At 38.5% G+C, this 18,520-nt stretch overlaps 1 protein-coding gene across 3 annotated transcripts in view; it reads right to left on the minus strand.

Moving 5' to 3' along the window:
• Window positions 1-18,520, minus strand: part of drp2 (dystrophin related protein 2) — a 125,883-nt gene that overhangs the window by 23,964 nt on the left and 83,399 nt on the right. For all 3 annotated transcript variants that reach the window (XM_028460227.1, XM_028460226.1, XM_028460228.1), the window contains 4 exons: window positions 17,260-17,396; window positions 15,606-15,671; window positions 6,375-6,440; window positions 1,412-1,558 (listed from right to left, as the gene is read on the minus strand). In XM_028460227.1, coding sequence (XP_028316028.1) covers window positions 1,412-1,558; window positions 6,375-6,440; window positions 15,606-15,671; window positions 17,260-17,396 — 416 coding nt within the window. The remainder of the gene's footprint in view (window positions 1-1,411; window positions 1,559-6,374; window positions 6,441-15,605; window positions 15,672-17,259; window positions 17,397-18,520) is intronic.

The following is an 18,520-nucleotide window of genomic DNA, read 5'->3' on the forward strand; positions in this document are numbered from 1 at the left end:
GCCTGTTATAAATGGAGTTTTTAGCAATAAGCCATAAAAGCCTCATTCGTGTCATTTGTGGGTCCAACAGGACAAATTGTAACAGAAAACTAAACTAGGTCAAGGTTTCAAACCCTCCAGGAACAATAACGTGCCAGTAGCTGTAGCTTCATTATGAGTCTAAAGAAGGTCGGCACACATGAGAACTTTATTTACATGAATCATTCCCTTTAAAACGTACCTTTGGTTAAAAATCAGCTAAAAAATGAAAAAAACAGTTTGCTTCATTTGAATTTATTATAATGAGTGCCTAAAAGCACAAAACTTTAAACTGCACATATACACTTTAATATTCCTGAGATGCTCGAAACTCTAAAACCACATCAATCAACTCCTATTTTCTGAACAGCTATAGATAAAAAGTGTTGATTTGGAAAATAAAGTTATTCCCCCTTGTCACAACATGAATAGATGTGTCAGGTATGCACACAGATGAAATGTTGATGTTTTATGATGTTGTTAAAAACTACTTTGAAGAGTGAATGTGTGTTTATTCTCTGTCGGGGGTTTTCGAATGATGGCAGACCTACTGAATAGAATGTAATTCCAGCAGACAAACATAATAAAAATATTGCGTGTTGTTGCTGTGCTTGTCAGAAGCTAGAGTGCTCATCTGTTTGCTTCAAGCCAGATCACACATTTACATCTAAATAAAAATAAATCTGAGCACTATGAGATTAAAGTCGGAATGTTTTGAGAATAAAGTCGTCGTTTTATTAAAATCGTAATATTTTGAGATTAAAGTTGTCATATTTTGAGAATAAAGTCGTCATTTTATTAAAATCGTAATATTTCGAGATTAAAGTTGTAATATTTTGAGAATAGAGTCGTAATTTTATGAGAATAAAGCCGTATCTTAAAAAAAATTGTAATGGTACAGCGCTTAGAATTCCCTGTTGAAGTGAACACAACTAACACTAATAGCCCTGAAGTCGACCAGTCAACCTAACCCTTCCAGCTAGTTCCTCCTCCACAATAAAAGAGGCCATTTGCTCCAAATCAATCTAGTTATTTCAGAAAATTACGACTTTATTTTAGACATGTAATGTCTTTAATCTTGAAATATTATGACTTTAATCTTGTGAAATTACAATGTTACTAAAATGCGACTTTATTCTCATAAAATTACAACTCTATTCTTGAAATATTACAACTTTTAGTTCGTAGAGCCCAGATTTTTTTTCATTTTAATGCAGCCTTAATGGGCTGTCATACAATCAAACCTACTACAAATCCCATCAAACAAATATTTTATTGTCAAGTTAAAAACATAACTGGTGGTTTGTGGTTGCTATTATTATTTTTTGCTGTGAGTTTATAGTACAGGCATTTTTCTTTTATAGTCTCATTTCAGCACGAAAAACTCACAAACCTGTTTTCGTTTTCCAGGCGGGCCAGGGTGTGCTGCAGCTGCTCCCTGTCCTGGTGCTCCAGGTGAACCATCAGCATGTGCTGGCCACACTGGGAGTCATGGTCTAAGGCTGGGCTGGAGTGACGCAGGAGGTACTGATCTTCATCCCTGAGTCCCCCACACAGGAGACAGCACACTGAGCCAATAGCACTCCAGCAACAAAAAGCAGAGCAAAGCGAGGCAGGGCAAGCAGGTAAAAGCAGAACAACGCAGCGAAACAAAGAATATAATAAGACGAGGCACAAGGGGGAAAGAGGACACTGTTTACAGGTCACGCTGTGTTTGCTTTGAAAGTCCCATCAGAAAGGAACGGTGAAATGGAGAAAATGTACAATTTAAGGCCCAGGACGGAAATTAAGGTGTGGATGTTTGTATCTGAGTTGTTTAATTATTAGAAAAGCAGAAAAGCACAATCACCTTAAATCCTTTTAGGCTTTGTCATGGTAGCTTTACCAAAATGTCCTGCTTCTTATGCATCAATTTTGACTTTTTCCCAATGTTGCCTAAAACAAACCTTCCAGTTACAAATCTGTATTTACCATATAATCCCTGCACCTGTGAAAGGTGGGCGTGTCTTTCACTGCTTAACTCAGATGTTAGTAGGTAAATACTTGTTTTTTTTCCTTGTGTTTCTAATATGTGGAAACCATCTTAATCTATATTTCATCAACAAAAGATCTTTTTAACAACTTTTACATTTTTTTTTTTTTTTTTTTTTACAAAATGTGCCAAAATTGTGCTCTTGGTGTATATTTTGCCCATCATAGATCTATGAATATCTGTTTGTTTGTTTCATTCAAGACATTAAAACAAATTTCTTTCTCCTCGAGATTGAAAAAAAAAGAAAAAGATGAATGAAAAAATAGCAGAAAGAAGGAGAAATTTATAACACCTGTCCCTCCCATTAGAAAAAACAAAAACAGAACAAAAAACATTAAACAAAGTCAAACTGCAAATAAGTCTTTGTCACAACTCATTTTAAACCACAATACAGTTACACTTCTCTCTCAGATTTCTTCAAAATAATACATTTCACAGTCTTTTTAAAAATATTAAGTGATCTTGATCATTTCATGTCCTCATTTAGATTGTTCCATAGTCTGACCCCCTGAACTGAAATGCATCTTTCTTTTGTCACTGTTCTCAATTAGTTCCCCCCCCAGATATCTCTATTCCTTGCAGGTCATACTTACTTTTCTCTTTTAATGATTTTTATTTTTTTTTTTTTTTTTTTGCAGATTTCATTTTTGTACCGGATTTAAAAAAAATTTGTATTCTACCAAATTATGACATTTTTAGCATTTTTGCTGTGTAAATATTGGGTTTGTATGTTCCCCGTATCTCTTCTTTAAAAACTGGTTCAAGGTAAAAAGCTGGTTTTACATTTTAATTGTAATCATATAAGGAATTGCAATTATGCTAATAATAACCTACTTTACAGCTGCATTATACTGCTTTATAGCCACAGTGCTTATAATTATGAATGGAATATAGTTTGTGTCCATAAATTATGTTTGAAAGCTCAAAGTGAGATTTAATTATGTCACTAATGGAGGGCTGAGGGTCGTCTTAATACTGAAAGTTCAGTTAACTTGCCTCGTATTGAGTTGAATAAGGTAGGAGGAGGCTGAGCACACAGAAAGGGTTTACAAAACAGTAGGATACTAAGCAATTACTCGCTGGAGGCAAAGAGAGCTCTCACACACACACACACACACACACACACACACACTGTCCTGACTGGAAGACGGACTGGTTTGAGGGCTAAGAACAAACATGCATGAGCACAGGAGCAGAAAACAACTCGGCTTCATGCTAAGGGGATGCAACCTCTGAAACATATGCATCTATTTTGACACTGTGGACAAAAACAGAGAACACTCTGGGCTTGATTTTCCTGTGGTTTAGATTATGAGCCTGCACATAGAAGTACAACCAAAATGTGTTTTTTCCCTTCCTGATATATCTCCCCTTTGTGCTTGTCCGTGGTCTTAATCATATGGCTCTTGTGTTAACACATACTTGCACTGATATCAGGGTTGGGGTCAATTATAATTGTAATTGTGCAATTGATAATCAATTACAATTATGACAATTGTATTTGGCAATTGAAAATTCGTAGGTGTTCTTGTTATTTTTCTTCCGAAACTCCTTTCTCCCGGAACTCCTCCTAGGCTATTACAGTAATGCAGCGCTAATGACACGTATGTCATCTCATAGGGACAATGTCAAGGATGTGCAGTCGACCTTTTTTGGAGCCAAAATGTCAAGGTCAAGGTTGCGTCAACAAAGTGAGATCTCAACACTCTCAGGACGACAAAGCTCAGCCAAAAACACTTCTTTCCCTATAATCCATCCATCCATCCATTTTCAGACCCACTTATTCCTGTTTGTCAGGGTCGTGGGGGTCTGCCGGTGCCAGTCTCCGGCTCTCATTGAGTGCTGGGCAGGGGTACACCCTGGACAGGGCGCCAGTCCATCGCAGGGCAACACAGACAGACTTTTCCCCTATAACTTGGCCATACATTTAGATACAGTGCTCAGACTGGTACCATTGAACAACATTTCCTTTCAATGTGTGACCTTGACCTTTGCTAACGGTCATATTTAAGGTCAAGGTCATTGTTCTGTTTGTACTGCATTATTACTTTCAATTTAATTAGTAAAAAGAACAAACAAACCCAAATACAGGTTGTCATTTTTACCAATTTTGTAATTGCCTTGCGAATACAGATCTTGCCTAATTATAATTTGTAATTGTTAGAATCTGTCATTGTTGTAATCATAATTGAATTGTAATTGAGTTCAGATAATTGACTTTGTAATTGTATTTAGTATATTTCAATTTCATTAAATGCAAACCTGGGTAGGACGCCAACACCAAAATTAATAATACCAATATTTTAATGGATAAGGAAGCCTAACAAATGTATCAGTAATGTATTTTACACTTGATTTAAGACATGGGTCAAAACCTACCTGTTACCAAGTGAGATGCTAAAAGAAAGCTAACACAAGAGGAATGTTCAGTTTCATAGGGCTATTTAGTAAATGCTCAGTGATTGAGAATGTAATTGCAATTAACTTTCAGGGAAGAAATAATAATTGTAATTGCAATTGTAATTGTAATTGGACAAAATGCTGGTCACCGTAATCATAATAGTTGTAATTGAACATGGATAATTGAAAATGTAATTGGAATTGAATGTGACCTCAACCCTGACTGATAAATGGTTTTAAATAGAGATGCACAAAAGCAACACGTTTCACCAAAAGCAATACAAGCTTGTGAACAGGCTTAAGAAGGGAAAATGGCAGTTCTACAGGGCAGTTTTGTAATAATAATAACAATAATATTAATAAGATATTTATTCATCGCCGTAGCAAAATTCATTTCTACATTTTACCAATTTTCCCAGAGGTGTAGCAGTGGGCTACCAGTTGCAGGCGCTCAGGGAGCAGTTGGTTTGGGGTTATGCTGCGTTCACACCGAATGCGTCACGAAATGTTCGTGCGTCCAGATTACATACAAAGTCAATGGATAGATGCATCCCAGATGCGTAATCTTTCCTGTGCGGCGGTGCGGTCCGATCCACGCATCAAGAGCGTTGGCTGTGAGAGCACGCTCACAATTTTTTGTCATATTTGTGCATTCGTAAGAGTTGAAAATATTGAACTCGTGCAACTATTTTGCATGACGAAAGCTAATCAGAGTCTTTGTTGATGATGACGTCCGGCCGTCGACACGGTCTCCGGTCTGTTCACCCATTCAATCATGGAGCAGAAGCTGTGTGTGACCACCTGGAGCTGTATGACATGGCCTTTATAACTGGGACCGGACTAGGAAGAATTAGGCGTAGAGGAGAATAAGAGAGGAGGTGGTAGTAGCAGGTAAAAGTTCTCTCAGTAGTTTTCATCTTTGAACGTCGGCTAGGATAGCATTAGCCGCTAATCACATTGGCTTTTTTCACTGGTGATTTAGGTTTATGAGAGGAGAAAAAGGAGTGCAGCTCCTCCCTTCTGCAGCCAGTGAAACTCAGCGAGTTGGATGTGTCGCTGGTGGGCGGTGCTTTGCTTCAGCTGCGCATATGAAGCAAATGGGGACATTTTTTGAACCTGCGGAACGTTTTGTGCGGCAGATGCTTCGGGTGCTGCAGAAGACGCAGTCGGTGGGAACGCACCATTAAGGGACTTGCTCAACATCCCACAGGGATGGCTCGGGTGAGATGGAACCCAAGGAGCCTCTGATTACAAGCCCGCTTCCTTAACCACTAGGCCACCACTCCCCCTTGGTTGGGTACTGTATTGTAGTCAAACTAGCGCTTAATGTGGAGTCAGTGAGAGTCCTTTCCACTGAGCAGACGCACTTCCGAAAAGAAATAATGAGCACACTTCACAACCGCACACCTGGAGACACTAAAGCTCAAACAGCAGTTCAGGAGCAGCTGGGCATGCAACCCTGACGTTAAGGCTCAGTGAAGGAACATTTATTCTCAGGAGAAGGATGAAGCTGTTATGAGTGCACACCTGTGTCAAATAACCACATGGACCAAATTCAGCCTCTCCATGAGGCACACTTACTGCTTTTTATAACAAACAAGGGCCCATGTCCGCATTCAAAACATTTTTCTCATCAGTAGTGTAAACTTGTCACAGCCATCCACATAGCCCGCCTCAGGAAACACACGCACACACTTTTATGTCCGAGCACACAGTCTAATCAGAGTCGGCTCGTGGAAAATGAAGAGGGAAATGTATACGAGAACATTTCTCGCTGTAGGTTTTTTTTCATGGCCTGATTACCAAGTGGCTGCCCAGCCTTTAAAAACACACACGAATAATCCTCAACACACACAGCCACACAAATGCTGTGAAAATGTGACAATAAATTATATGCACATATAGGTATAGCACATATACTTACAAGCTTTCATCAGGAGACAGGCTGTCCGTGAAGAACGAGCAATTTTGGCTCTCCATCTCTGCTAGTCTGCACGCACACGCACGCACACACACGCACGCACGCACGCACGCACGCACGCACGCACGCACGCACGCACGCACGCACGCACACACACACACACACACACACACACACACACACACACACACACACACACACACACACACACACACACACACACACACACACACACACACACACACACACACACACACACAGGGAAAACCAATCACATAATTAAAAAAAAGCAAAAGCAATGAAATAATACAATTACAAAATCAAAGCTGTGCAGTGGCATTAGACACCTGCCTTCGATAATTGTGGCCAGCCCTGGTACAGACCAGTAGGCAGTCCATAGCCATTTGACAAAATGGAATATAGAATGGCCAGATTGTAAAAATGTACACAAAGGCAGATCATAAACCTATGTGTGGGGCTATAAAAAAAAAGCATTTTAGAAATCACAGACAGCAGCAGTATTTGAACCCAGGGGCACACAGTAATAATGTGTACTGTTTCAGGATCAAGGACAGCGCTCTGTTCAGCTGCTTCCTATTACCCTCTAATAAAAGGTACTGAGGTAGAAAGACCAGCTTGACCATCCATCCATCCATTTTCAGACCCGCTTGTTCCTGTTTTTCAGGGTCGCGGGGGTCTGCCGGTGCCTATCTCCGGCTCACACTGAGCGCTAGGCGGGGGTAAAATAGTATTTTACTTTTGCTCTGGCTCTTCCAGTTTTCATATTCATATTACTGGTTTTAATCCAATGGACAAAAAGCTTTTTTTTTTCTTGCCATGTTTCATATTGAGCTGAAGGGAGCACCAGCAAAAGAACAGAAGTTTGGATCACAGTCACTCTGTGAATGCCTTAATGAGCTGTAAATCGACAAAACAAGGCACATATTGTGTCGCACCAAACCCCCAGCCCCCACAGCCCCACAGACACTTACTCTGGTATGATAGTGGTACACAGAGGGTTGGGGGCCACACTGGTAACACAATATTCTTAGGAGAGAAGAGCTTTTGAAACAGTGATTATTTAGAAGTAGCTAGGCACTCCAACTGAGGGAATGAAGGCCTTGATTTACAAAAAAGAAACTCATTGGCAGCTGAAAGATGTGCAAAAATGACTGATTCTGTTTAACACATACTAAGGGGTCTTGTAAAAGACATACGTTGACATGTAACAATTGCATATAAGTTTGTGTGGGAGAGAAGCAGACCAAGCCATATTGGTATGAGGACGAATGGTCATAACAAGGTGGGGCCTAGTCAGTAAAGTACAAAAAGAAAGGAAGGCAGAAAAACTGCATGGTCTTTTCTCTATAAATTCCTCGAGAGACCACTCATCTGGATTTTCTGGACGTGAACAGAAATAATTGAAAGCAATTTTTCTCAGCTATTTTGGCACCAGATGTTTTCGCGCAAGGAGAAAAAGCCGAGCTACTCCAAGGTTGAGGAAATGAAATATATTTGATCTTTTTTATTTTCACGGTTAACAAGGAGGTCGACGCCAAGGTATCACAGATGTTTTGTGGACTAAAGTGTTTCGAAGATGGGCGTGACGAGATAACAGAGGTGTTTTCCTGGAGCAAATCACACATTCGGGAAGAACCGAGCAAATGGTCCAGACTCAAGGAAATAGCAGCCGTGCCCAGACAGGAGAAGCAGTCCCTGGCAATTGACTCAGTCTCTCTCTCTCTCTCTCTCTCTCTCTCTCTCTCTCTAAGACTGGCAACTACAGGTCAGAAAGATTTGATAAATATTTATGTTTGTTCTTTTTTTTAGCTTTTCAGATTTCCGGTTATAAATGACTATATGATTATAATTTTTTGTTTTAAGTCTTAAACTGGAAACAATTTACATCATATACATCACATACATCGTGGGGCTTCAACAAGAGTAAGTGTTTCCTAAAATCAATTTTCGCATCTTTAAAGGTCCCATATCATGCTATTTTTCACCCATCTCCATTTTGTTCTAAGAACCCCAAAAACATAGTATTTGAGGTTTATTTTCCCAAACTCGCCTGTTTTACAGTTTTAGCCTCTGAAAAGTCACTTTCTGAGCAACTCAACACAAACAGGCTGATTTGCAGCCTACTTATGCATATTCATGAGTGGGCGTGTCTATAGACGGGACACTGACTTCCCTGCATGTCTCGCTCTGTTACGATCAGTAATCACCAAAGCAAATTTATTTTTGCTAATCACACACGGTTGTCATGGTTTTCTGCCAAAAAAACTGCACATTACAGTAAAATACATGGCTGTTTATGGTGCTATTGAGTGTGAGTCCGTCTCCTCTCCCCGCACTGTGACGTAGGGTCAGAGGACGTCCCGCCCTCCCCCCCACCCAGTTGACATGATAGCGACAACATATATCAACAGCGGCAGTAGCAGAAACAACAACAGCCTCTAACAAAACATTGAGGGAATCAATGAAAAAAACACTTTGGGCATGTGCATGAGGCCCAAATAACACTTTTATGACGTTTAAAGCACAGAAAAGTCGATTTACACTTAACATGGGTCCTTTAACAGTTACTCTAGTTTAATTAAAACATTGTCCTTGGGACAAGTAAAACCAAGTCACTAAAATCAACCTAGCCAATTAAAAAGAGCTGAGATCAATAAGAATGAAGAGCTGCCGTAAAACAAATATGAGGAAGGCCAGTGGGACATTCATCTAAAAGGCGTTGTGTGAAGGAAGGGAAAGTCATTGGGATGTCGTCAGTTGGAGTTAGAAGTATTTATTTAGTTCTTTGGGTAATATTGATCAGCATAGATAACCAAACCTTTTACACATAAAGCTGGACTGACATTTTGAATAACTGGCTCTTGTCAAATTCCTTTACAGATGTATAATTTTTCTATATACCATTCAAACTGTTTCCCTTCCCCTAACAGCTGCACCTGGTGGTGCCTTAATCAGTGCCATTAGAATCAGCGTCATTGACTTCACCGCCAGTAGTCAGTCAGTCATGAAACAACTGATTGCTATCGGCACTTGCAGTAAAGTCAATGGCTTCTAACCTAACATTTGTTTTGTTTTTTGTTTTATCACCATTTAACTAGGTTTAATTTATGCAATGCCTGTTCTTAAATGTATTGGTTCACTTAATGTTTATATGAAAAGATATTGCATGTACCTACAAGTGAAAATATAAAGAAATATATGTACCAAAGCAATACTGAACAACATACAGTAGACCAGAGATTGGTCACAAAAATGTGATCGTTAGATCCGAAGGCCACTATATCAAAATCTATGTTAGTATTTAGAATGAAGACCAATCTGAGTTGTTTTTCGTCTTTGTTGTCCTTTTGTGTGGATTTTCTCAGTGTTTTATGACAAGTTTTTAGTGTGTTTTTCAGTTCATTTTGTCTTTTTTCTTGTCAATATGGCAAATTTTTGTTGCCTTTTGAGTCATCATGTGTGTTTTTGTTATATTTTTTGTGGTATTGTTGTCGTTTTGTGTATTTTTCTGTCATTCTGGGTAATTCTGTCTGTATTTTGTGTGTCTTTGAAGTCCTTTTGTATATGTTGTTAGGGTTAGGCTGCACAAAATTAGACTGAGGGCCGTATGTGGCCCCCGGGCCGCCAGTTGCCTATGTCTGCAGTAGACTATAGCTAAAAGATCAAGGTCATGGGATGGTTTCCTCTATAACTCACTACATTGAAAAACCATTATGAATGTGTTATAACCTTACAAGAGCATACTTGTGCAACACTGACAAAAACAGTATTTAAAATGTCCCTGGTACACACAAACAAACGCTGTTGTAACTCATGGTGTATCATTAATAGCAGGGAATCATCAACCACATAGACGAGGAAGAAAAAGGAAAACAGGAGAGAAGAAGAGGGTATCAGGTTCATTCCTATCATGTCTTTCTCTATGATTTACAGCACACTACAAACACAGAGATAATTAGGATGAATCATGCTACAGAAAACCTCACTACTTATTAACCCTTTGATGGGTCAAAATGATCAAAAAAAAGAAAATTACGAAAGAGTGTGTGCATGAGCATACATGTGTCTTTTGCTTCTGGAATCTTAAATGATGTGAAAGAAAATTAAAAAAATATAATAGTGGATTGATTAAAATAATACACATTTTTAAATCTATTCTCATCTTTAACAGTAGTATGGGCATTTTCAATTCATGAAATTTGAGTAAAAGCTGCTGCTCAATGCACACATTTGATCTATGATTTATTGTTTATTCTCATGAATTCAGGTGAATTAGTGATTCAGTGACATGCAAGGGGCAGGTTTTATAAGTAGGACAAGAAGCAGAAGCTGTAGCAAGCTGCCTCCAGTTGTTTTATTAAAGTATCTTCCAGCTTATCAGTGACAAATAGACGCTAACACACACAAATACAGACGACAACAATCCCTAACAACAACAACAACAACAACAACAACAACAAATAAAACGTCCTCGAGCAGGCCAGTGAGTTTTAAATATATACCATGTTGCTTCCCTTTAGCTCAAACTCAAGGCCCGCGGGACAAATCCGGCTTGGGTAAAAGTGACAGCGAATTAATTAATTATTGTGTAAATTACCAAATAATCCACTTTTAGATTTATCAAATTCACCAATTCACTGACACTATAGGGACTCCCAGTTTTCCTTTGTTTATATCACATTGATAAAGTCATTTTTAATTGCAACTTGTGGAAAGAACGCCACATTTTTCCACAAATTTTGAAATTTCTCACAAACAATTCCACAAAAATCTTCTAAAATACTCAAAAATTGGTTTTAAAATCAAACCATTTTGAAATGAAGATCCTGCAGGGACTGATATTAAAAACTAGGGCACAATGGCATTAAAATTGCTGTTATTCCCCACGTAAAATCTTCGGCCCACTTGAGATCAAACTGGTCCATATGTAGCCCCTGAACTAAAATGTGTTTGACATCCCTGCTTTAGGTCTCGTCTAAATGTACGCAGATGACACAAATTAAGAGAGTTGGTCAACAATAAATTGTGTATTTATAATCAAAATGCAAACTCATTTCCATCATATTCCTCTTTATTTATGTGCTTTTATTCTAAAAGGGTCTTATGTTGTTGAAAGAAGATACATAGGGCAATCTTTTCATCTGAATTGCCATCTATTTTTAGATTAAACAGGTCAACTGAAGTGCAACCCCCCCCCCCAGCAGGAGGTCTTTGGAGGTGTGGGTAAATGATGCTGATTAGGATGAGGAGAACAGGTTGTGCTTTCCACCAAACATGCATGACAGTGAACTATTAGATTGTTACATCTTTATGCACGAGCATCACCCGAAAGTTACAAATGTTTATTATGGTAATTTTGTTGAGAAAGCACTCATCACTCAGGTGTAAATTGGTATTCAGTGTTTCCATTCATGTCAAGTCATGAGGCGGGGTTGGTGGTGAGACGGATGAGATGAAAAGACACAAAAGGAAGCACACGAGCTGAGACAATTTTTTTTTTTGTTTAATGAAGAGGGGGATGGAAGATAATTGGTGATGGACTACCTTAGAGGTACATACAGTACATAAAATATATTGTCTGCTTTTAACCTGCATGTGTCAAACTCAAGGTTCGGGTGCCAAAACCGGCCCTATAGAACCTCAAAATTATAGAAAAAAACATGAAACATTTAGTAAATTACCGATTAATTCAGTTGTAGAGATCTCAGTCCCTCCAAACACAAACATTTGAATAAAACCTACAATATTTGCAGAGCTCAGTTTTCCACTTTTTATATCAGATGACGGCAGACATTTTCAATCTCAAATTGTTGAAAGAACACATCATTTTTCCAAAATGTGGCAAAGTGAGGGAAATTAAAGTGAAGTCCTGCAGGGACTGATATACTCACATACTTTATCATTTATATATCATTTATACGTGTAAGTGCAAACCAGGGAACATTAATGATGAATTAGCTCTTTTTCCCATCTAAACTCTGTGGCCCACTTAAACTCAAACTGGTCCATATTTGAACTAAATTGAGTATAACTCCCCTGTTTTAACTTTAAGGGACTTTGTTGAAATTGAACTGCAAACCTCTGGATACAAGCCCACTTCCTTAACAAAAAGGCCACCACACAGAAATATTTAGTCAGTTTAGATTCACAAATACAACTAGAACAACAGATTATTGTTTTTCTTATTATTATTTTGAGTACCAGGAACTTAATACCCTTAATACTCCTTGTTTCGAACCACAGTATCTTGGAGTATATAATCAGAGGTATAAAGAGTACTGATATATGCTGCTCAAGCAGAAGTACTGTTACTTGATTTGAATTCTACTCAAGTACAAGTAAGTCATACACAAAACATTCCAGATCAAGTCATAAGTAGCTCCATTCAATAGTACTCAAAATAAAAGTTACACTTACTTTCACCCCCCCAAGTTTATTTTTGGTAATATGTTTTTGCCACGTTCCCTTGCATACAGTCAACATGTATAAACTTAAAACGGAAGAACTTAAAACTTAAAAATCTTTCACAATTGGAACTTAATTTATTTATCTGTATGAAGTAAAAGGTTTGTCAAATTTTACAGTTATTTTTAACTAACACGAATGAATTCACTTCAAAATAAAAATAAAAAATTCTCAGGCTCTAATTGACTCCGTACATTATACGTTTAAAATGGTTGGTCGCCTATGATGTGATGCATTTGATTGTTGTCTGGTTATTTCATTTTTTTTTTTGCAGTTTCACAATGTCTGTTGATCATTTGAAAAAAAATACAAAAAATAATAATTTACTCAGTAACGGTCAGGAACAAATTACTTTACTTCTTTAAAAATCTACTTACGTACAAGTAGAAATACTGATTTTGAAATATACTCAAAAGTTCCCTTAAAATCAACTCAATTACAGTAACGTGAGTAGTGTAATTATACTTCTATAATGTATATACGGTAATTATAACCCCGTGTTCCACAGTTTAACACCACTTACACTACCTTCTGCAAGTTTGTGATGGGTGGGTGGGGGACCACAAAGCTGCTGCTTGTGCACACACATAGAGCATTTTGAGTGCATTCATTGTATTTGTAAAAATGTATATTGCTTATATGAAGCCTCCATAGTGAAGTGACGTTTGCTGTATTATTAAATAGAGTAATACATTATTGAGCACACTTCACTAAGGGCTACATTTGTAGTTCAGGATATGGAACTTGACATGAACATTGTTTTTGAAGCATTTATTAAGTATTTGAACACATTTATGAATCATTCAGGCAACAGTTAAAAAGGAAAATGAGCCTTTATCTTTCAGCAAATGAAGAGAAATGCATTAAAAGTAGATACAGCTAATGTATATATGTGCAATTATTCGTCGCTGTTGTTCAATAACTGAACAGTCACATCAATCAGTTACACCGTGGGATGATGTGACACATTTCCTCATTATGAATAATATAGTCCATTTTCCAGATAATCATGAATGCGCAATGTTGCTGCCAAAAATAATTGCTTAACAGACCACATCCGTGGCTGGAAGCAGAAGAATCCGCGTACATGATGAGAGCATCAGCAGAGGCCAGCTGTTTGAGGATCTCTGCTGTACAATATGAAGAGTTTTCTAGAAATCCGCAGCATCCGTCACACTCTCTGAGATGGTGACAGGGGATCAGTATGTGGCTTCAGCAAAATATATATTTACTGCGAATGTCCTTTAAATTGCAATTGCGTGATGATCTATAAACATTGCAAAACATATATAAAAATGATGTTGCTGCACCATTTCTTTTAGCGATGTAATGGAAACCTACAGACCAGGGGCCTCATTTATAAAGCTTGCTTACCCTAAAAACGGGGCTTGAAACTGGGCGTCTGCCACTTCCCAAGCAAAAGTTGTGATTTATAAAAAAAAAAAAAAAAAACCTGTCTTTTCACCTCAGTCATATTTTACACCACAGTGACAAATGCTGTAAATAACTTTGATTTTTATTTATTTACGCCATTACTGTGACCACCAAAGAAATTCTCTTTTTTCTGGCTCGTTTTCATTCAAAAACTATTCATGGTAGAAAGAGGGCGTGTCCAGGGCGGTATATAAAGTGAATTAACCCGCGCCAACTTCTTGCTCGGCTATGATTTATAAAGGGAAAAGTGTATACAGGTGAGCTACACACGGTTTTATTAACCACATTTTTTTTGCGCGTAGCGCATTTTTGACATATTTTCACTTTTAATGTAGATTCTACTCAATGTTTTATAAATGAGGCCCCAGATTAGTAACTGATACAACTGAGCAACTTGTGTTATTGATATCAAACAAATAAATACAGAAAATACAATAAAAAATACTGTCCAAAACAGGAAAAAAGCAAATGAAAAATTGCATGAAAGAGAGTAAAATATAGCAGGAAGACAAATATAGAAAAGGGGATTAAAAGAAAATGCATTGAAGGGGAAAGAGGAGATAAAAGGGATAAAGAGGACGATTGTGCCTGCTCTCTCGTTAGTGTGTATTCCCTTTGTTTTGGAACAGGGTAAAGAAGAGTGCATGAGCCTTGGGGAAGTAATACACAACAGCACATTAAGTGGTGCATGCACACTGAACCGCACATTGTGCAGAGGCAATGAGATGGCATGTCTGGGCTCTGCACTGTGGGCAGAGCTGCTAGGAGTGTGTGTGTGTGTGTGTGTGTGTGTGTGTGTGTGTGTGTGTGTGTGTGTGTGTGTGTGTGTGTGTGTGTGTGTGTGTGTGTGTGTGTGTGACTCCAGTGTGTGTCCTGCTTATGACCCGCCACACAAACACTGACCCACATCGACAGCTCCCAGGTGACCAATGGGCTCGCTGCCCTCACAAGTGACAAGTTGAGAGGCGGATCGACCCCTGTTGACCTCTACACACATACACACATGCACGCACGCACACACACACGCACACACACACAGATTTTAAGCTTGCAAGGACACTAGGAGGGAGAGTAACTGCTGGGCAGTATAGCCTCGATAAAGGCTGGGCAGGGCACATTGCAGCCAAATCAATACTTCAATCAGTGCACTGTAAGGGCCAAAGGCTCAGAGAGAAGACAATACAAGGGAAGAGAAGCAGAAGAAAGGAGGAGTGAATATGAAGCACATGGGAAATGGCCCGCAAAAATAGGATGAGGGGGGACATGCTGTAATGATTTGATATAAAGTGCAGTACATTGAGCCATATACAGTACCTGCTGGCAAAATGCTCAATCCTGCTGTGTGTATCAGCATGAGGCAGCCTCGGTGAAGAGCACGGTCTGGAAAAAGAAAGAAGAAACATCAAAATCTGTCTGTGTGAACATACAGTATATGAGTTAAGACTGCTTTTTGACGTGTTTCAAATTAGAGGAAAAGATAATGAATTTGTCGTCCAGCTGTTATTAATCCAATAACCAAATATAACAGCTGATCAGCTCTTCCTCATGAGCTCTCAGTTCATTCACACCTTCGTATCTAATTCGTTTAAAAAACAAAAAGTATAATATAGATTGCTTTTAATCATACCTTAACCATGTGATTAATGAAACAAGTGTGGTGAACCCTAAGTGAGTCTCTGATTGTTTATGCCTCTGTGTTTTGGGCCTACAGGTGGAGGTTGTGTGCAGGTCGAAAATACATATTTTTAGCCGCTATGGCAAACTCATGGCCTGGGGGCCAAATTGGGCCCTTTGGAGCATCCAATTCGGCCCGCAGGACTGAGATAAAATTAGAGAGAAAACATGAATCATTGTGTAAATGAAACTCCACAATATTGGCAGGGGGGCACAGTTTTCCTGGTGCTTATATCCCATGATTGCAGTCATTTTGAATATTAAATAGATGAAAAAACTTAAACTTTTTACAAATACCTTAAATTTTCCTCAAATCATTACATAATACTGTATTGCTTTTAGGTAAACAGAAATTGGTCACAAAATCAAACCCTGATATCTATCACTTATTGCTAAGATTTTGTCAATTTCTTACATATTTTATATTTTATGCATACTAAAAGTGTAAACTAGGGCACAATAATGTTGAAATTAATTGATTTCCTGCATAAAATCTGTGACCCACTTGAGATCAAACTGCTCCGTATTTGGCCCCCGAACTAAAAAGAGTTTGACACCCCTGTGATATATGGCATCAGTCAAGCCCTTTACCATCAAACGCATTCAACCATAAAGTCAACAAAACGAATGGAGGGTGTTTGTTACATTGTATGTGTGATGTGTCTGTGACTGATGGTGGGTTTTGAGCAGGTCCCACAAGTTCTCATTAGTAAAGAATTAGGAGTTTATATGACGTGTTTGTGGTGAAATGTTTTAGAAATGTAAAGTTTTATATTTGTATCAGAAATATGAAACGTGTGAGTACGCATTAATATGTTGATCACATATTACATATTCTCAAATGCAAAGAGAGTGAGTTTTCTATGATGTGTCATTGGCGAGCTTTAATAATGAGAATTTACAAAATGGCATAAACTTGATGGAAGTGGTGAGACAATCCCTTACGATGACGGCTCCAGGCTTTTTGGAGACAATTTAAAGCAAACTGTCGTCTCTAATTCAGCTGAAGACTTACTTAATGCCCCACATTCAGATATTCTCCTCATTAAAAAATATTTCTTTAAATTATGAACTCCTGATATACTCACTCTAGACTCTTACTCTGACCTCTCTACTTGTTCATGACCTCAAATATTAGTCTTCAACTAGATAATTGAATTAAGAAGTCATTATCTTTAACAGAAGATAACTTAAAAGTTGTGTAAATTTGCACTGATATTACCAAGTAAGATGACTGTTTGACTAAAAAGAATCAAAACTGAACATTTGTTGGTATTCTGGGTGGCATACTCACGTTTCTGAGCTCTCTGTCTCCAACACAGATTGCACTGGCAGGTATCCTCTCTGAGGGTGTTTGGTGAAATACTGTTTCGACCTGAACTTGTTTTTTAGAGTCTTTGCGAAATCTCTCATCTTCTCTCCTGAAGTTGTCTGCAGAGGGTGACAGGCAGTGGTTGGAGGCGCAGATTAAGTCGACACAAGTGAATAGAAATAATCAATGCAACATAGCTCTGTTCTTGGAAATGGTAATGTCTATTTGCCTCTTCTTTCATAGAGCGTGTTTGCGTTTTCATTCAGCATGTCCTTTACTCTTTTCACCCTCACACAAGTCTTACATTGTGTACATTGCTCTCAGGGAGAGATTGATATGTGCTTGTCACAGTTACTGGAAAACTATTCTGCCAATATACAACACTGTCAGTTTCAAAACACATATATAATAAAAAGGGCCTTTCAACACATTGTATGGCTTGGAATTGATTTCAGAGCCTACATCATATCTGTAGATCACAGCTCTAGTGTGACAGCTACTTCTTTAAACTGAACCCATGCTACAGAGATCACTGGCAATCACTTTAAACTTGATGACCTTTATTTTCATGATCTAAAGCACAGCTTTATGTAGCGTTTTGCTGTTAGCGCATGTGTACTCAAATGAGCTTTTTGTTCTCTGCACTGTGGCAGGCGTGCCCTTAAAAATTAGGCGTGGTCCATTTGGACAACTGGTACCAGTGTGTGACGCAGTAATTCTGTCCATGGCTCATTGGCAGGTGTTGGCAAAGCCTCAACTCCTAGTTTTTTTTTTTTTTTTTTTTTTTTTTACTTGTCTGCACATGCTGTCAAAGGTCAACACCACAGGAAGTGCAATCATTATGAGACAGCGATGCATATTTTGTTATTGCAATAAAATACATTGATTTATTTTATTGCTTAATTGTGACCATCACCAGCCCTCCCTAAGGAAGGGTAAGAAATCTTTTATTATAGGGAGGATATAAAAAGGGAGAGCAGTGTTACACCTAAGTGGAGGGGGAGAGGGAAGTGGAGGGGAAAGGGAGCAGGGAGGAGAGACTCAAGGCAGGAAATAGAAAAGGTGGGGAAGAATAGACTGTTTTGCAGTGAGGGTGAGATGTGAGGTTGTAGAATATATTGTGCTTATTATGTTGTGTAATCCAGCCAGTATGGTGACAAGTGTGAAGCTTAGCTATAATGGTGGTGGCTGTGAACAGGGGGAATGAGTGAATGGTACTACCTAAAGCATGTATTTGGGATTA

Source organism: Gouania willdenowi, chromosome 10 (assembly GCF_900634775.1).
Source record: "Gouania willdenowi chromosome 10, fGouWil2.1, whole genome shotgun sequence".
In the NCBI taxonomy this organism is placed as follows: Eukaryota; Metazoa; Chordata; class Actinopteri; order Blenniiformes; family Gobiesocidae; genus Gouania; species Gouania willdenowi.